General features: G+C 42.1%; 1 protein-coding gene across 5 annotated transcripts in view; it reads right to left on the bottom strand.

Moving 5' to 3' along the window:
• Positions 1 to 21,419, bottom strand: part of HERC2 (HECT and RLD domain containing E3 ubiquitin protein ligase 2) — a 316,687-nt gene that overhangs the window by 257,633 nt on the left and 37,635 nt on the right. For all 5 annotated transcript variants that reach the window (XM_049906042.1, XM_049906045.1, XM_049906044.1 and 2 more), the window contains exon 4: positions 10,143 to 10,257. In XM_049906042.1, coding sequence (XP_049761999.1) covers positions 10,143 to 10,257 — 115 coding nt within the window. The remainder of the gene's footprint in view (positions 1 to 10,142; positions 10,258 to 21,419) is intronic.

Raw genomic sequence — 21,419 nt, forward strand, 5'->3', positions numbered from 1 at the left:
TTACCCTGTGGCCTCGAATATAAGCTAAAAGCCAGAAACAGCTCTTCAACAAACAAGAACAATCTCAGAGCCACAAGGGAACTGCCAATACTGTAGGGAGCAGACTCATGGGCAAAGACTCCTAGCGGAAGCTGACATCACTGCTGTAAGAAGACATCCCAGGAGGAGGGTGGATTAAGCTTTCTAGTACTCAAGATCAAAACCAGTTAAGAATTAATTGAGGGCAGAAAGAATTTATGAGCAAAGTCTAATTGTGGTTATTTGTTTAGGAATATTATTGGTATTTTTTTAATTTCCTATATTCTGGCTGTGATGTGATTAATTACTTTTGTGTGGCCTTTCTAGCCATGGTCTTTTAACTCTCACCCAGGGGACTGTGTGATAGGGTAATTTTGGCCTACCAAGGGGAATGGTTAATTCTGCCTCAAAAGAGAGCCAATTCCATAGCAGAGAGGGAGAGCCCACCAACACCACAGAAGGACAGCCCTGTAGCAGAGACCCGCAGAAGACGGTACAGTGAGCTTCCTGGCCCACAGAGTGAGAAAGCTGAGTGCCTTTGGACAGAGACTGAGGGCGAGGGAGAAGTCTACACCTGATGCATGAATTTGGGACTTGCCAGCCTCCACAACCACATGAACCATTTCCTTTATATGGTTCGTGAGTTCTGTGAGACACTGCAGCAAATTAGGGAATCCTAATTTCCGGGTTCTGAGGGAAAGTACTGAGGCAAGAGGGGGTAACTGATATTAAAGATGATGGAGTAGTACAGCAGCTTGGAAACATCAGACATGTGGGACATCTTTAACCTTTCCCTCTTAAGAACCAGCTTTGTGCTGATCCTTATAAAAGAAATTATATTCATTTATTGGTAAAGCATATGAGGAAGCCCTTTAACTTTCTTCTGATTCTCTAACCCTCAATGTAATAGACTGTGCCTGTGCAAACTGAAATGAAATGCTCTTTGCGTGGTACCTGGGGAACAAAGGAGAAAAAGTGGCTTATAGATTGAATAACATTTACAAGGAGCTAAGGCATGAGAAGACACTGTACAGTTGGGAGACACAAAGCAACCTGGTGAGGCTGGAGCCTAGATTTCATGTGGAAATATGGAAAGCAACAGCATCAGTACCACCTGGGAACAGGTGAGAAATGCACACTCTCAGACCTCACCTCAAACCTACGGAAACGGAAACTCTGGGAAGGGACTCAGCCATCTGTCGGAAAAAGCCCTCCAGGGATTCTGATGCTACAGTGTAAGAACCTTTGGGCTAAGGAGATAGGACATAATTCTTTGAACTCTCCACTGCTAGGAGGATAAGAAAGTCCTGCCTACTTTCCTGAACATTCATGCCCTCTACAACTTTGGTTTATAATTTTGGTGGATAAAGCAGCCCTGAGGGAGTGTGTCCACTGCATCAACAGGTGTACCCTCCCAGGGATTAGATTCAAGGAGGCACTCTGAGTACATCCCTCTTCGGTCTGGCCCAAGCCACTTTCAGGCTCACCACTCACCTTTTCCCTGGCCCCACCCACCCACACATCCACGACTGCCAGCTTTTGCTTTTGGCAATCTGTTACCAGGAGGGCCTGTGCCCTCACCTTCCTCTGATACCAGATCACCCAGGCCAGGCCTCCCTCTGTAACTGCTGCCAGAAACGCTCCTCCCTCTCAGTCCCTTCAGCCTTCAGTGGGTATGACATCATTAGGTACTTGTTATACTCTTATTTCTCCTTGAATGAGAATGTCCTTTTTGCTCAAGCAATCATGACTCATCTAGTTTTTTTTTTTTTTTTACAACTTCCGAAGAAAAACTATGCAACTACCAGGAAAGTTGTTGATCAGCACAATATATAATGGACCATTAAAGTTCAAAATAAAAAATCAAATTCCCTTTTCTGACTTTTAAAATTGTACATAATACAATGGGATTATTGGCTGGACGAAAAAACTAGAAACAATCACCATGCTTATATACAAGAGGTCAGAGAAAGTCAAAAATAGTCGATCCTGACTTCAGCAAATTACATTTGTAATGTAAAGGAAACAGCAATGTAAGTTTTTCAAGAGACCTGGGTTCAATTCCTAGCTCTGCCTCTTGTTATGCATCTGAACTGTGTATGTCTGTGAACTGTAACCTCTATTTCTTGGTAAAGTTGTTCAGGATTAAATGAAATAGTGAGCAAGTAATTTCAAGTAAAGATAAAGCACATTAGCAAGGTACTAATTAATATCACCTCCAATATCTGCACAGACTGAAATGGTTTGCAATAAGTCAAACAGCTCAAGGTACCTGATTTTTTCAAGGCCAGCTCTAGACAAATAGAAAACCATAGTAGCCTCTTAATCTTCCCTTCTTTATATCCTATCCCTACCTCTACTTTTCCTCAAAATAAAAAACGACCCTAAATAAGGTGTTAATAAGAAACATAACTTGAAAGAGTAAATGACTACAGTCCAGCCTAGCCCAGAGCTTGTTTTTTCATAGTGTTATGACCCCAGAAGGAAACACAAAAGGTTAATACATAGGAGGTACCTCACTAATAGGCCCAGAAAATTATAAATATGATTGCAAAAGAAAATAAGTTTATTCCAGGGGAAAGTTGGTATTTCTTAGAAACAAACTATGAAGGAATCAATGTTTAACAACAGTAGGAACCCGCCCCCCCTCCAAGGATGGTCATCAGTTAGTTGGGAAAAATACATACAACAAAAACAACTGTACATTTAAGAAACTTGTACTCCAATCCTCCTCTTACTTATGCAATCATTCAACATTTAATGAAATCATTCAAGAAATACAGGGAAGTGAAATAGATGCAGTGTAGAATAGTGTATATACGACCTTTTGTGTGAGGTGTAAGATACGTACCTGCGCGGGTGCACACATCCACCCACACACGGGAAAGATAAACCAAATATGAATAGCAATGCTTACCTATGCTGGGATATACTATTTTTCTCACATTTAGCTACAACTAACATATAATGTACATAGTCTTAAAAACTGAATTTGATATGTAAAAATGTATCTGTGGATAAAGTGTTTTTTAACAATAAAAAGCACATATCACATCACACTAAAAATGGAAATTTTTACTGAGTGCCCAAAAACGCCCCCCCACAAAACTCATTCAGATAAAAACACTGTAACCACATGATGACTAAAAGAACAAAAAATAACCATCAAATGCAATAGAAAAAATGCTTTGGGTCTTTCCATGCAATTAATTTTTCTCAGAACATACTTTAGAACTAGTGTTCCATGGAAATCTTTATGAACTTCTTGTAAATCATTAACAAAATATTGGAGGGCTGGGAAGACATGGTAAAAAAAACTTCTAAAAATATACAGAACGAACTACTGGTACACAAACAAAAAGGGTTAAACTCAAAAACATTACGGAGAAAGAAGCAGACAAAAAAGAAGACAAAGAGTACTTATGACTGCATGATTCCATTTACATGAAGTTCAAGGACAGGCAAAATTAATCAAAGATGGAAAAAGATCAGACCAGGGGTTGCCTCTGGGCAGTGGGGTGAAGGACTGTTAGGAAGGGGGCAAAGGAATTTTCTGAGTGGGCAATGTTGACAGATCCTTAGGCTGTGTTGTTGTTGTTAGGTGCCGACAGTCGGTTCCGACTCATAGCGACCCTATGGATCCTTAGGCTACACAGGGGGAACGGTAAACTTAAAAATACATGCATTTCATTATGCCTAAATTTTACCCCAAAGACAGAAAACTAAAACTGGAGTTAACTACGTACACGAAGAAGTTAAGGGAGACAGGACACCAAGAAGGGTGGACACTGGATGGAGAGTGGGGGAAGCCTTGATAAACAAGTGTTCTGAACACCAGCACTGGCCACTGGGGAAGGGTATGGTTGCTCACTGTATAAATCTCTCACATGCTCTGTGCTTAGAAATTTTCACAGTGAAATAACAGAAAAAAAGGGGATAGTTTTGCTACAAGTTGTAACTGAAAAGACCTGTTAACGCTTACAAAAATCATTTTTTATATTCTTTAACGTTTCTCCCTCAGTTTCCAATGTACTTTCAAGAGGATACTATCCCAATTTGTTCCACAAAGAGAAAAGACAACACTTTCTAAAGCAGTATTTTTCCACCCTGATGACTTGCAAATAGCAGGTCTAGCAAATACCGCCAGTGGGTCTCCACCAGAACTCCTAAAAATATAAAGGCTCAAAAACATACCCCCCAACATTCAGATTCATCAGGTTGAGGGTGGGAACAGCCATCCTTTTTTTTTTAAGCCTGATGGTGACTATGATATACAAAGTCAAGAACAACCGAATGAGGGTCTTGTGTAATCTTCATTACTACCATATTTTTACACAAATAACACACACCTTCTACATTTGTTTCCCAAGTGCGCCCTCCCCTGTGAAGTTTTTTTGTAAGAGCAGTGTGCAAACTTTTTTTTTTACAGCAAATTTTTTTAAAAAATTGGCATAATGGTGCTTAAGAAAATACCTCTCTGGGGGAGGGTGTGGTTGTCAAACATAGAAGGTGTGTGTTACTTGCATAAAAATATGGTACATGCCAAAGTAACGCTGTGGTGAAATGAGTTTTCGTGGCCTTTTGCACTGATTCTCTCTCCTCTAGTTTTCTACCCCAGATTTTGTTAATTTTGTTCAGGTTGACTGACATTTCCCGGATAAGCTATAAGCGACTTGATGGTTTGATACTTTTTGTCTATTCCTGGGCTGTAGTCTGCCCTGTGACTGGTCTATTTTATGCACCTCGCAGGGACTGGTCAGTTTAGTACACAAACTTAGTGACTTGCAGACCACCGAGGGGACTGGTCAGTCCATGCTCCTGCTGAGAGGACCATGCCTTGCAAAGGACAAGGAGTCTGCTTATTCAAGCTGCCAACCCCACAAACGTTTTTTAGAGGCAAGAAGAGAGAAAAGAGGTGAGGTACCTCCTAAAAAAGCTATAAAATGGGTCAAGGGTTCTAACACTGAAGACAGCAAGGAGCCTGAGAGGGGCCCTGAAGCAGAGCTGGTGGTAACAGGCCCAGAAGGGGCCCTGTGGCACAGTCAACAACAACAGGTCTGGAAGGGAACATAAGGCAGAGTCAGCGGTGACAGGCCCAGAAGAGACCCTGCAGCAGAGTCGGCAGTGATGGCAGAAAGATGCCAGTAGGAAAGCAGCTAGGAGAGCTAAGCAAGCTGCTACAGTGGCTACGAGCTGGGCCAGTTTGTAGCAGAGAGGCCAAAAGCAGTGTGGAGGATGAGCTAGCCTGCCTTTGGCACTGGCGGATACGCTCGCTGTGCTGAGAGCTGTAACCCTAAGACCAAGAGGGTGCCAGGCATAAGGACCAAAAGGAAGCCTGTTCTGAGGAGGTGGAAAGGGGACATGCACGGCTGGGAGGAAGGCCTGCCTGCTTGCACACCTGGGAGGAGCTGAGAGAGCTATCCTGCGCTGAAGAAGAGGGAGGTATGCCCTCCAACTTGGAGGAACCGTCCAGACCTTGCCTGTGTGCTTTCTGATCCAGACCCCGGATTGTTCCCATTACTTCCAAGTTGATCGTGATCCCAGGTTATAATCAGTTACTTCCCTAATGTCATGGATTGAACTGAGCCACCCAAAAACGGGTGTCAACTTGGCTAGTCCATGATTGCCAGTATTGTGCAACTGTCCACCATTCTGTCGTCTCCTGCTTTTCCTAAATGTTGTAAATTCTAGTAAATCCTACCTCTATGATGTTAATGAGGTGGGGTTAGTGGTAGTTAGGTTAATGAGGCAGGACTCAATCTACATGATTAGGTTGTGCCTTAAGTCAATCTCTTTTGATATACAAAAGAGACAAGTGAGCAGAGAGACATGGAGACCTCCTACCACAAAGAACACAGAACCAGGAGGGGAGTGCATCCTTTGGACCCAAGGTCCCTGCACTGAAAGCTACTAGGCCAGGGAAGACTGATGACAAGGACCTTCCCCCAGAGCCAACAGAGAGTGAAAGCCTTTGCCTAGAGCTGGCACCATGAATTTGGGCTTCTAGCCTCCTAAAGTATGAGAAAATAAACTTTTGTTTGTTAAAGCCATCCACTTGTGGTATTTCTGTTACAGCAGCACTGTTGTTGCTGTTGTCAGGTACCGTCGAGTCGGTTCCAACTCATAGCAACACTATGCAGAACAGAACGAAACACTGCCCGGTCCTGCGCTATCCTTACAATCATTGTTATGCTGGAGCTCATTGTTGCAGCCACTGTGTCAATCCACCTTGTTGAGGGTCTTCCTCTTTTCCGTTGACCCTGTACTCTACCAAGCACAATGTCCTCCTCCAGAGACTGATCCCTCCTGACGATATGTCCAAAGTATGTAAGACACAGTCTCGCCATCCTCGCCTCTAATGAGCATTCTGGCTGCACTTCTTCCAAGACAGATTTGTTCGTTCTTTTGGCAGTGCATGGTATATTCAATATTCTTCGCCAACACCACAATTCAAAAGCGTCAACTCTTCTTTGGTCTTCCTTATTCACTGTTCAGCTTTTACATGCATATGATGTGACTGAAAATACCATGGCTTGGGTCAGGCACACCTTAGTCTTCAGGGTGAGATCTTTGCTCTTCAACGCTTTGAAGAGGTCCTTTGCAGCAGATTTACCCAATGCAAGGCGTCTTTTGATTTCTTGACTGCTTCTTCCATGCCTGTTGATTGTGGGTCCAAGTAAAATGAAATCCTTGACAACTTCAATCTCTTCTCCATTTATCATGATGTTGCTCATTGGTCCAGCTGTGAGGATTTTTGTTTTATGCTGAGGTGCAATCCATACTGAAGGCCGTGGTCTTTGACCTTCACTAGTAAGTACTTCAAGTCCTCTTCACTTTCAGCAAGCAAGGTTGTGTCATCTGCATAACGCAGGTTGTTAATGACTCTTCCTCCAATCCTGATGCCCCGTTCTTCTTCACAGAGTCCAGCTTCTCGAATTATTTGTTCAGCATACAGATTAAATAGGTATGGTGAAAGAATACAACCCTGATGCACATCTTTCTTGACTTTAAACCAATCAGTATCCACTTGTTCTGTCAGAACAACTGCCTCTTGATTTATGTAAAGGTTCCTCATGAGCACAATTAAGTGTTCTGGAATTCCCATTCTTTGCAATGTTATCCATAGTTTGTTATGATCCACACAGTCAAATGCCTTTGCATAGTCAATAAAACACAGGTAAACATCCTTCTGGTATTCTCTGCTTTCAGCCAGGATCCATCTGACATCACCAATGATATCCCTGGTTCCACATCCTCTTCTGAAACCAGCCTGAATTTCTGGCAGTTCCCTGTCGATATACTGCTGCAGCCGTTTTTGAATGATCTTCAGCAAAATTTTGCTTGTGTGTGATATTAATGATATTGTTCTATAATTTCCACATTTGGTTGGATCACCTTTCTTGGGAATAGGCATAACTATGGATCTCTTCCAGTCAGTTGGCCAGGAAGCTGTCTTCCATATTTCTTGCCATAGACGAGTGAGCACCTCCAGTGCTGCATCTGTTTGTTCAAACATCTCAACTGATATTCCAACAATTCCTGGGGCCTTGTTTTTCACCAATGCCTTCAGAGCAGCTTGGACTTCCCCCTTGAGTACCATCGGTTCCTGATCATATGCCACCTCTTGAAATGACTGAATATCAACTAACTCTTTTTGGTATAATGAGTCTGTGTATTCCTTCCATTTTCTTTTGATGCTTCCTGCATCATTTAATATTTTCCCCATGGAATCCTTCACTATTGCAACTCGAGGCTTGAATTTTTTCTTCACTTCTTTCAGCTTGAGAAACACCGAGCATGTTCTTCCCTTTTGGTTTTCCATCTCCAGCTCTTTGCACATGTCATTATAATACTTTACTCTGTCTTCTCGAGAGGCCCTTTGAAATCTTCTCTTCTTTCACTTCATCAATTCTTCCTTTTGCTTTAGTTGCTCAACACTCAAGAGCAAGTTTCAGAGTCTCCTCCAACATCCACCTTGGTCTTTTCTTTCTTTGCTGTCTTTCAGTGACCTCTTGCTTTCTTCATATATGATGTCCTTGATGTCATTCCACAACTCATCTGGTCTTCGGTCAGCAGTGTTTAATGCATCAAATCTATTCTTTGAATGGTCTCTAAATTCAGGTGGGATATGTTCAAGGTCGTATTTTGGCTCTGGTGGACCTGCTCTGATTTTCTTCAGTTTCAGCTTGAACTTGCATATGAGCAATTGATGGTCTGTTCCACAGTCGGCCCCTGGCCTTGTTCTGACTGATGATATTGAGCTTTTCCATCATCTCTCTCCACAGATGTAGTCAATTTGATTTCTGTGTGTTCCATCTGGCGAGGTCCATGTGTATAGTCACCGTTTGTGTTGGTGAAAGAAGGTATTTGCAATGAAGGAGTTGTTGGTCTTGCAAAATTCTATCACTCGATCTCCAGCATTGTTTCTATCCCCAAGGCCACATTTTCCAACTACTGATCCTTCTGTTTCCAACTTTCACATTCCAATCACCAGTAATTATCAATGCAACTTGACTGCATGTTCGATCAATTTCAGACTGCAGCAGCTGATAAAAATCTTCTATTTCTTCATCCTTGGCCCTAGTGGTTGGTGCATAAATTTGAATAATAGTCATATTAACTGGTCTTCCTTGTAGCCGTATGGATATTATCCTATCACCGACAGCACTGTACTTCAGGATAGATCTTGAAACGTTCTTTTTGACGATGAATGCAACACCATTCCTCTTCGAGTTGTCATTCCCAGCACAGTAGGCTATATGACTATCCGATTCAAAACGGCCAATACCAGTCCATTTCAGCTCACTAATGCCTAGGATGTCGATGTTTATGCGTTCCTTTTCATTTCTGATTTCTAATTTTCCTAAATTCATTTTTGTACATTCCAGGTTCCGATCATTAGTGGATGTTTGCAGCTACTTCTTCTCATTTTGAGTCATGCCACATCAGCAAATGAAGGCCCTGAAAGCTTTACTCCATCCATGTCATTAAGATCAACTCTTTTGAGGAGGCAGCTCTTCCCCAGTCATCTTTTGAGTGCCTTCCAACCTGGGGGGCTCATCTTCTAGCACTATATCAAACAATGTTCTGCTTCTCTTCATAAGGTTTTCACTGGCTAATGCTTTTCAGAAGTAGACTGCCGGGTCCTTTTTCCTAGCCTGTCTTAGTCTGGAAGCTCAGCTGAAACCTATCCTCTGTGGGTGACCCTTCTGGTATCTGAATACCAGTGGCATAGCTTCCAGCATCACCCCAACACGCCGGTCCCCACAGTACAACAAACTGACAGACATGTGCGAGCACTGGCTGACTAAAAACCAACAAAACCTGTTGCCGTCGAGTCGATTCCAACTAGATGACTAAGACACCTAATAACATAACCGTGAGTATGGTCTATGAGTTCTGTGTGGCCACTGCAACAAATTATCAAACCCAACAGAGAAGTAGAGAGTGCCTTGTGGCTGGTGTCAGAAACAGTGAAAAGGCTGAAAAACGGAAGTATGTTTGACCTCCACCTTATAAGAACCAGCTTTGTGCTGATCCTGGTTCTTATCTCTCAGGAAGTTAGACAGTATCTTATACTATGACATACATGCTCACTGATATTTCCTCGTGTAGAGGATAAGAAACAACAAAATAAGGGACCAAGTCCAGTACAAAGGCCAAAAAGTATTTTATATACTCCCAAAGGAGGAGAAATTTCAGGAATAATTATTTCCACTCCATCTTATTATAATAATCAATATTTATAGCTAATACACATATTTATAGCTAGCCAAGGCAAAACCTATTTCAAAACTTCAGAGAGATATTATTAACCGGAGGTTCTTTAAGCTTCAAATAAGATATCAGAGGAAAGACACTACAATTACGAGCAAGGTGGTTTTGCAAAGCAAACGCCTTCAATTCACATAAAAAAAAACAATGCCTTCAATTCACATAGAACAATTAAACCCAATCAACTCATGATATTAATTATCATTTTAGACAGCAATCACCAAAGTGAAAAATAAAACTTCAAAAAGTTATGCTCAAACATTCCTGTTTTGACAGAACATTCCAAATTTTTATAAGTGCAATTCATAAAGATCTTTGCAAGACGACAAACACTAGCTAAATGCCCTTACCTTTTCTAGGAAGGAGTTCTCCATTCGGTGTCAATTCTGTTCCAGTATACACAATTTCTCCATCTTTAACCATTTCATTCCACAGACCACAGAGTCCATCTCTTGTGAATGCAAGCTAGCAATAATAAAATAAAGTTACAAAATAGTCACACTCGTATTACAGTTCTTAGAGAATTATTTCTTTAAAAATCTCATTTCTCCTCTTATTTATTCAACATTTAGTGAAAATCATGTAAAATAGGTAAGTGAAAAAGCGACAGTGCAGAACAATGTGTACAGTACGCAAACCTTTGTGTACATAAGACAAGAGATACACAAAGGATAAACGAAAATGAATAGCAATGCTTACCTATGGGGAGGCAGAGGGGGAAACGGGTCAAAGGCGGCAAAGAAGAATGAAAGCAAGATTATTTCTAAAATGTATAAATGGCTGTCATCCTCAAAAATTATAAAAAATATTTTTTAATCTACAACTGGAAACAAGCAAATTAACCTGTGTGTATCAAAGAAAAAAATATTTCAAGGAACTTTTTAACTGTAGATCATTAGTAGGATATACCCAAAGGGAAAAAAATCTTAAACTTTTACTCACTGGTCTTATTGATAACCATAATATTGATACGATTATTTTAAAACTATTTTAGGTATGTTGCAGAGAAAGCAAATAAGTTAATATTACTAGGTTTTAAGTACATAAGTGATAAAATCAAAGAAACTCCTAGAAATAATTTGAATTAGAATTATCAATATAAACTTTTTATTTTTGAATATATTTGCTTGTCCTGTCTTTGGAAAGGACCTAAAATCAATGACACTCTAACAGCAATGTGCACACGTAGCGCCCAGTTATTGGTTTCTAAGTACCATTTCCCACTGAAGGAAATCACAACTCTGAAGAAAAGGCAGGTTCCATGGCTAGGGCAGACAAGGAGGGCCTGGAATATCTTGTGCTTGCTCAAAAAAAGATTGCTCAAAGACAAATGAGGGCCTCTCCTGGTCAAATTTAGAATATTTTTGAGCATTAAAGTGAATAACTATAATGGACTATGAAAGTAAACAAAAAAAAACTCACGAGCCCATAGTGACACTGAAAGGAAAAACAAAAATAAGAAAGCCCTTGCTTGTTAGTATTGGTAAGTCGGAGAAGGCTTCCCAGAGCAAACAGCCAGCCAAGACTGGAAAGGGGGAGCTGCAGACACCTGGAAAAGGTATCCGTTCTGAAAACTGCAAACGCAATAGAAGGCTTCCTATCAAACACAGACATCTGAAACTAAAATGAACGCCTCTGTTTGCCCATCTTTTAACGAAAGGCCAGGGCCTTTCTTTGTGCACAAATCCACTGATTTGCTCCTGAACCACTCTCCTGAGGCACCCATAGTTTCCAGTTTCAGTTTCTTTAAAATGGAGCAAGAATTTAGAGACAATTTGTGAAGCAATTTCAATATAAAACTCTTCTAGGGTTTAATGAATTTTTTCCCAATCTTTTATGGTTTTCTCCCACCTAATCTGCAAGGAACTTTTTAGCATCTCACTTTTAACCAAAGCATCTATAGTAGGCAAAATTCTAAGTTATCCCCCAAGATTTCTGGCCCCCTGGCGTACACACTCTGTATAATTTTTTTTTGGTGTACACACTCTGTATAATCCCCTCTCCTTGTGTGTGTGGGTCCTATGAATATAATAGCTCTCACAGCTGTGAATAGGTTTTGTTTTGTAATATGCTAAAGGTGAAGGGATTCTGCATATATGATTAAAATTCCAAATCAGTTGGTTTTTAGTTAATCAAAACGGAGATTATCCTGGGTAAAAAAAAAAAAAGGGAGATTATGCTGGGTGGGTTTGACCTAATTAGGTGAACGCCCTTAAAAGGGAGGTGTCATAGATTGAACTGTGTCTCCCCAAAATGTGTGTCAACTTGGCTATGCCACGATTTCCAGGACTTTGTGATCTGATGTAACTATCCTATGTCTTGTAAATCCTAAACTCTATGATGCTAATGAGGCAGGATTAGAGGCAGTTATGTTAATGAGGCAGGACACAATCTATAGGATTCGGCTGTATCTTGAGTCAATCTCTTTTCAAGGGGAGAGAAAGGGACATCCTACCACCAAGAAAGAAGACGGGGAGCAGAGTGAGTTCTTTGGACCCAGGTTCCCTGCCTGAGAAGCTCCTAGACCAGGGCAAGACTGATGACAAGGACCTTCCCCCAGAGCCAACAAAGAGAGAAATCCTTCCCCTGGAGCTGGCACCCTCAACTTGGACTTCTAGAATCCTAGACTATGAGAGAATAAATTGCTGTTTGTTAAAGCCATCCATTTGTGGTATTTCTGTTACAGCAGCACTAGATGACCAAGACAGGGCAGCTGGCCATCCAAAAGAGACGCTCCCCTGCAGGCCTTGAAAACCAAGGAGCCACGTTATAAACTACCTACATAGAGGGGTAGTCTCTAAGAGCTGACAGCTTCAGTCCTACAACCACAAGGAACTAAATTCTGGCAACGAGGGCCCTGTGGTCCAGGTGAGGATGCAGCCTGGCTGATACCTGCACTACAGCCTTGTGAGACCCTAAGCAGAGGAATGAGCTAAGCTGTGGCGAGACTCCTAACTCACAGAAATTGTGGGACAATAAGTGTGTGTTGTTTTAAGCTGCTAAATTCGTGGTTAAGTGACTTCTTACACAGTAAAACTAATACAGCATCCAACTTAGTTTTCATAGAAGCAACAGTTTTCTTCAACACTTAAATTGTATCTGTTCACATCACCAACAAGATAACTGGAATAAACATACTTAGGACCAAATCAGGACTCTTTGGTGAAAGTATCAACTGACAGGAGGAGAAGTAAACTCTCTTCTAAAAAATTAGCCATGCACATTCATTATTTGAATGAGGGAATGGAAAGGATGGCTCCTCCACTCACTCAGTTAAGAGGAGGGCAGCTGCTACCTGGGTTCAGTGCAATCCCCACTCAGCGCATACAGGAGGTAAACAGCAGCTGGGCCAAAGAGCTCTGTGCTTGCTTTCTGTGGTCCAGTAGTTACAAGCTATCCTTAGGCACTCAAGGGAATCCATGATCTTTGCCATGGAGTAATAACTTGATCTATCAATCTAAGGATGGAGAGAATGGAGGAAGAAGCTACAGAAGAAATGAATTAGGAAGCCGTTGCCAAGAGTTCAAAAAGAAAAGATGAGAGCCTAAGCTCGGGCAGGGAAAAGTGATTATATAATGATATTCGAGATTAGATGTGAGGGAGAAGAAGGAAACAAAATAGGGATGAGAGAAAATTAGCTCAGTTTTAACCACTGAGATTTGCACTAACTACCAAACATAAATGTGGAGCTCCTCCCTCTCTCTCTCTCTCTCTCACACACACACGGTGAAAATAAAAATCCATGTATTAGAAGAGCGTTCAGGACTTGAGATTTAAATCCAGGCATCATCAGTAAACGGGCTGCAGACGATGGCTTAGAGATGTGAACACCCAAGGAGAGAGGGCAGACCAACATCCTCAACCTCAGTGCACACTAGGTTAACTGAGGAACCAAGGAGAGAGGGCAGACCAACATCCTCAATCTCAGTGCACATTAGGTTAACTCAGGAACCAAGGAGAGAGGGCAGACCAACATCCTCAACCTCAGTGCACACTAGGTTAACTCAGGAACCAAGGAGAGAGGGTAGACCAACACCCTCAACCTCAGCACACACTAGGTTAACTCAGGAACCAAGGAGAGAGGGTAGACCAACATCCTCAACCTCAGTGCACACTAGGTTAACTCAGGAACCACAGAGAGAGGGCAGACCAACATCCTCAACCTCAACGCACACTAGGTTAATTCAGGAACCAAGGAGAGAGGGCAGACCAACATCCTCAACCTCAACGCACACTAGGTTAACTCAGGAACCAAGGAGAGAGGGCAGACCAACATCCTCAATCTCAACGCACATTAGGTTAACTCAGGAACCAAGGAGAGAGGGCAGACCAACATCCTCAACCTCAGTGCACACTAGGTTAACTCAGGAACCAAGGAGAGAGGGTAGACCAACATCCTCAACCTCAGCACACACTAGGTTAACTCAGGAACCAAGGAGAGAGGGTAGACCAACATCCTCAACCTCAGTGCACACTAGGTTAACTCAGGAACCACAGAGAGAGGGCAGACCAACATCCTCAACCTCAACGCACACTAGGTTAATTCAGGAACCAAGGAGAGAGGGCAGACCAACATCCTCAACCTCAACGCACACTAGGTTAACTCAGGAACCAAGGAGAGAGGGCAGACCAACATCCTCAACCTCAACGCACACTAGGTTAACTCAGGAACCAAGGAGAGAGGGCAGACCAACATCCTCAACCTCAGTGCACACTAGGTTAACTCAGGAACCAAGGAGAGAGGGCAGACCAACATCCTCAACCTCAGCGCACACTAGGTTAACTCAGGAACCAAGGAGAGAGGGCAGACCAACATCCTCAACCTCAACGCACACTAGGTTAACTCAGGAACCAAGGAGAGAGGGCAGACCAACATCCTCAACCTCAGCGCACACTAGGTTAACTCAGGAATTGCCGAACACTCTCTATGGCTGGGGTTCAGGCAACAATACTTTTGAAAGTACTTCAGAAGCACCCCAGGCTTCTGAAAAACATTGGTGTCAAAGTTATTCAAAAGAAGGAAAAAAAGACCCAAAAGATGAGACATTTAAAGAATAGGCCAAGGAAGAAGACCAGCTTACAATGAATACAAGAATTACTACAACTTTAGGGTCATAGCCTAATGGGACAACTTAGTCAACTGGCATAATACAGTCCGTGAAGTATATGTTCTACATCATATTCTGCTGAGTAACATCTGTGGTCTTAAAGCATGCAAGCGGCCAGCCATGTAAGGTACAACTACTGGTCCCTGCTCATCTGGAGCAAAAGAGAAAGAAAGAAACCCAAGATTTAAAAAAGGAACAAATCTACAGGATGTCTACATGAATCACAGCATTCTCTACCCTGAGACCAGGACTAGATGGTGCCCAGCTACCACTACCATACGTTCTGGTCAGGCTCACCATAGATGGATCCTGATACAAAGGGAGAAGAGTGTGGAACAAAACTTCAAATCTGAAAAAATCTAGACTTACTGGACTCACTGAGACAGGTGGAATCCCCAAGACTACTGCCCTGAGATACCCTTCAAGCCTTGAACTGATACTATCTCCTCAAGTCACCTTTTAGCTAAACAACACGTTAGCTCATAAAGTGATGAATATCACCACTGAGTACCTCGCTTTTCTAAAAAAAATCACCTGTATGAGACCTAATGGTCAACAAATACTCTACAAGATACATGAGAATAGGGGAGAAGTAAGACTAAGTTATTAAGAACAGAACTAGAATGGAAATAATGAGAATGTCAATACATTGTAAAGAATGTAACCAATGTCGGTGAGCAATATTAGTAGAAATTGTTGAGTGGGAACCTGTTCTGCTGTGTACGATTATACCAAAATATAATAAAATATTACTAAAAAAAAAAAAACAATTATTACAACAGCCTATTCTTTCATGATTTCAGTAGTTTGTTAGGGAGGTAAGGGGTAGGGCAGAAGCTTATGAGGGGACAAGGAATGGTTCTGGAAGACAGAGACCTGAATGCATACAATGGTGAACAGGAAGCAGCCAGTGGAAACTGGAGGTTTGAGGGACACATACTATTGAAGCCTTCTAGGAAATGAAACCCAAAAATGGAAACAAGACATGCACACAACCAAGAGAATTCAAAGTATAGGTAGTCCCCAACTGACAACATATTCGAGTTATGATGAAGCACACTTACAACCATCTGTTTTTGTTTTTTTGTGCATCTTATTGTAATATTTACTACATAAATTGTTGCAGCACGTAATTTGCTGATCTTATCGTTCTCAGAAGTTTACTCGCAGAAGTTCAATCTTATGATTTATAAAGATACTGATAATAAAAGGTAATAATAATAAAAACCAAAAAAAAAAAAAAAGAGGTACTCAACTTACATCAGAACCAAGTTATGATGGAGTCGTCAGAACAGAACCCCATCATAAGTTGGGGACTACCTGTATAATGGTTTGGAGATCCTAAAAGAATTTAGAGGAAGGAGGAACATTACCAAGGTAATAAATCAAGTTTCACTACAGGAAGGTCTTGAAAGAGCTAAGCTGTCAAAAGGCAGAAATGGAGCCCAGTGCAAGCATGTTCAAGGAGGACAATGGGAAGGAAACAGGGACCTTGAGAAGAAAAAAGCCCGGAAATACCTGGATAATATCATACCATTGACAGGAACTGAGAATTGTAAAAGAGTATATGTGCAACTGTCTATAATTAGCTTGTCCTCATCAGTAACTAACTTATATAAAAGTTCTCAACACGTAAAATATATTAATATAAAATATAAATTTCTAAATCTTTAACTTTTCTGGAGACTCTTCCAATTTGCTCTCACATTCTTATCTCTCACCTCTTACACCACTAACATGTATCCACACCTAGCAGTCAAGCTGACCTAAGAGCCACCCCGTCGCTCCACATATATGCTAAATCATGATGCTTTAACAAGAAACAAGCAGGCAGAGATCCCTCAGCATTATTAAAATTACTGTTTCTGAACTACATAGTAACATAATACTATTCCAAAACAGAATCAAATGCCAAACAAATAAATGGCATTTTAACTTATAGGTTGTCATTGTTGCTAGGTGCCATCGAGACAGGCTCAACTCATAGTGACCCTATGCACAACAGAACAAAGCACTACCCGATCCTGTGTCACCCTCACAACTGTTGCTATACTTCAGTCCACTGTTACAGCCAGTATCAATCCATCTCATTGAAGGTCTTCCTCTTTTTCACTGACCCTCTGCTTTACCAATCATGATGTCCTTCTCCAGGGACTGGTCCCTCCTGATAACATGTCCAAGTACATGAGATGAAGTCTCACCATCCTCACTTCTATGCAGCATCCTGGCTGTACTTCTTCCACGACAAGATTTTTCATTCCTCTGGCAGTGCACCATAATTCAAAAGAATCAATTCTTCAGTTTTCCTTATTGTCGTCCAGCTTTCGCATGCATTTGAGGCAACTGAAAACACCACGGCTTGGGTCGGGCGCACTTTAGTCCTAAAGGCGACATCCTTGCCTTTTTTTAACACCTTGAACAGGTCTTTACAGCAGATTTGCCAATGCAATGCATCATCTGATTCCCTAATAGCTGCTCCTATAGGCGCTGACTGTGGATGCAGGTAAAATGAAACCCTTGGTAACTTCAGTCTTTTCTCCGTTTATCATGATGTTGCTTATTGGTCCAGTGGTGAGGACTTTTGTTTTACATTGAGGTGTATTCCATACTGAAGGCTGTAGTCTTTTATCTTCATCAGTAACCCACTAAAACTCATAATTCATTGCCGTCAAGTCAATTCTGACCCATAGCGACCCTATAGGACAGAGAAGAACTGCCCCATAGGGTTCCCAAGAGTGGCTAGTAGATTCCAACTGCCGACCTTTTGGTTAGCAGCCCTGGCTCACCGTAAGTGCTTCAAGTTCCTTCTACTTTCAGCAAGCAAGATTGTGTCATCTACATATTTCAGGTTGTTAATGAGCATTCCTACAATCCTGATGCCACATTCTTCTATATATAGTCCAGGTTCTCAGATTGTTTGCTCAGCATACAGACTGAATAAATACAGTGAAATGATAAAATCCTGATTTTAAAAACCTTTCTGATTTTAAACCATGCATTATCCCCTTGCTCTGTTCAAACAACTGCCTCTTGGTCTATGTGAAGGTTCCACAGGAGCACAATTAAGCATTCTAGAATTCCCATTCTTCGCAATGTTATCTATAATTTGTTATGATCCACACAGCTGAATGCCTTTGCATAGTCAATAAAACACAGGTAAACATCTTTCTGGTATTCTCAGCTTTCAGGCAAGATCCATATGACATCAGCGATGTCTTAAAGGTTAGAAAATGTTTGTTTTCCGTTTCTTTAAAATAAGCCTATAATGTAATCAAGAAGCCCTGATGACGCTGTGGTTAAACACTCGGCTGCTAACTAAAAGGTCAGTGTTTTGAATCCACCAGACACTTGGCAGAAGAAAGATGCGGCAGTCTGCTTCTGTGAAGATTTACAGCCTTGGAAACTCTGTAAGGCAGTTCTGCTCTGTCCTTTAGGGACACTATGAATTGGCAACAACCCGATGGCAGTGTTTTGTTTTGTTTTATAATATAACCTGTCCAAATATTTTGTAGATGACTAAAGCAAAGATACAGGATTTTTTTTTCTTAGTCTGGCAGAAAAATACTAAGCACCTATTGGACACAGGACAGCATACCAATTCTAAAGAATTTTAAGAACAGGTTTCTAGAATAAGATTTCCAGATTTCCAGAAAGACCAGACAAAAATATAATACACGATGGTTTGAAACATCAGAGAGGTACCAAGGCAGGGAGGACATGCAAGCCCAGAGAACCTAAGGCTGCTTTCCCGAGAGGCGCCTGCCAACTCTGAGAACAGAGCTGAGACCGAGAAGCTGAACAGAGCTTCTGACAAATGACAGGGCTGAGAAGGACAAGGCTGGAGGCCAGGGCCTGCCACAGAGGAGAGCCCCTGGTAAGCCTTCCATGCTTTGTGCCAGACCCTTGGAGGGCTACCCACCAGCAGTACGGGTGAGCTGAAAATAGGCCAGCTTCACAGGGAGTGAGTCCAGCTCTGAGTCACCTCAATTCCCAACTGCGCCACAGTGATTTGGGATTGCTGGTGCTCCTAGCCTAAGAAATCCATTCTGGAAGAGAGTATCGTTACCCAGAGCCTCATATTATCATCACAATTTTTCATGTACGATGCCCAGAACTGAAACAAAAATAATAATGGATAATAGTCAAGACTGTGACTGAAAAACACAGAAACAGAAGACAACAGAAACAGACCAAGAAAGGACCCAGAAAACAGAAACACGGCCATAGACTCTGTCCTGGAAAGAAGAGCCTGAGGAATGGACTGATGTGCTGGCACTTTATGTGGGACATTCCAGCCCCGAGCAGTGAGGTCAGCAGAGGAGGGGGAAGCCAGACAAGGACATGAAGCAAGAGTATGTGGTATGCTATGGCCCACAGACCAAATGTGGCCCACTGCCTGTTTGTGCATGACCCAGTAGTTAAGAATGGTTTTTATATTTCTCAATGGCTGGTAAATATTCAAAAGAATACTATTTCATGACATGTGAAAATTATATGACATTCAAATTTCAGTGTCCACAAATAAAGTTTTATTAGAACATAGCCATGCTCATTCACTGGCAAAGGTGAGCAGTTGTGGCAGAGAGCATAAAACTCACTCATTTACAGACACTGTGCTGAGCCCTATGTTACTACACTGACTACCAATTAACAGTGAGTTGCAAAGAGGTAGAACAAGTTAATAAGCAGGCAAACGTACTAGGCATATGGGGTTTTTCCAGGAGGTTTGCAAGGACAAATGACACCAGAGAGCAGTCCAAGGAGAGAAAAAAGAGGGAATTTAAAAACCCAGCTCCCTTACTTCTCTTTGCCAACTGGTAAATGTTTACCCCATGGGGAGCTAAGGCCTGACCTCCCCCCTCCTTCCAAGCTGTGTCATCAGCTCCTTGGTATACACTCAGGAAGCCATAACCCACAACCTGTCGTATGAAATCACGTACAAGGCTGGAAGTGGAAGGGTAGCCCACAAGTATGGCTGACAGGTCAGCCAAAAGGGAAGGGGAGATGTAGTTAAAGGATCCAAGAGAGTGCGCAGGTTTATAAACGAACCTTTAAAATAATTACATTTAATAAAACCAAAACCAAACACATTGCCATCGAGTCGATTCTGACTCATAGTGACCCTATAGGAGAGACTAGAACTGCCCCATAGGGTTTCCAAGGAGTGGCTGGTGGATTCAAACTGCCAACCTTTTGGTTAGCAGCTGCACTCTTCACCACTGCGCCATCAGGGCTCCGACATATGTTCAAGCAATTAAAAGATCACATTGAAAATTTCAGCAGAGAACTGGAAACTATAAAATAAAGTACCCAACATGGCAGCTAAATAAATTGTCAAAACACTTCAAATTAAACATTTAAAATGGGTATATGCACCGTAACTGGCTTCTCTTTATACATGGCCTTCTGGCCCTGGGTTTGTAATTCTGCCAAGATGATTTGCTGGGCCAAAATCTTGCAACGGGTTTGGACAGTTACTATGCAAATAAGGCCATAAAGCGTTTGCAGGGATTGATCTATCACTATGCAAACTAGCTGACTACGGCCTACAAAGAAGATTGCGGGGTACTTCACTGCCATCAAGAAGACAAGCTGGAACCAGACTGAGTAGCACAACTAGGCGGTGCCTGGCTACCACCACCAACTGTTCTGACAGGGATCACAACAGGGGTCCCCAGACAAACCTGGAGAAAAATGTAGAACAAAATTTTAACTCAAAAAAAAAAGACCAGACATACTGGTCTGACAGAGACTGGAGAAACCCTGAGAGTGTGGCTCCCAGATACCCTTTTGACTCAGTACCAAAGTCACTCCTAAAGTTCACTCTTCAGCGAAGCATCAGACAGGCCCATAAAACAAAATGAGACTAAATGGGCACACCAGGCCAGGGCCAACAACAAGAAGGCAGGAGGGGACAGCAAAGCTGGTAATGCAGACCCCGGGGTCAAGAAGGGGTGAGTGCTGACACATCATGGGGTTGGCAACCAATGTCACAAAACAATATGCATACTGTTTACTGAGAAACTAATTTGCTCTGTAAACCTTCATCTAAAGCACAATGAAAAAATAAAAAATTAAAAAAAAAAAAGAAGAGGAAGAGGAGCTGGAGTGAAGCACATCCTTTGGACCTGGAGTCCTGATGCTGAGAAACTCCTAGACCAAGGAGACAAAGAGAACGGTAACATTTAGAGGTGACACGAGATGGCAGGAGTGGCAAGAACCACGAGACCTGCGTGGGACAGCTGTGGTGGGCTTCCTGGCCCACAAAGTGGCTGTAAGAGGCTTGTTTACCCATGAAGCAAGAGAGCTGAGCACCTTCAGGCTCAGCTGTTAGACTGGGGTACCTCCACCTACTTGCTGGTGGAGCTAAAGGTGTAGAGCAGAGGCCAGTTCAGGCAGGGCCCGGCTGCAGAGATCCAAGAAGCACAGCCTGCCTGTGGTCACGGCCGTGAAATACCGTTTGTAACCACAGTTGCAAAACGCTGCCTACCTGCGGGCAGACCTGGAAGAAGCTGAGAG

The sequence above is a fragment of the Elephas maximus genome, chromosome 13 (genome assembly GCF_024166365.1).
Source record: "Elephas maximus indicus isolate mEleMax1 chromosome 13, mEleMax1 primary haplotype, whole genome shotgun sequence".
NCBI lineage: Eukaryota > Metazoa > Chordata > Mammalia > Proboscidea > Elephantidae > Elephas > Elephas maximus.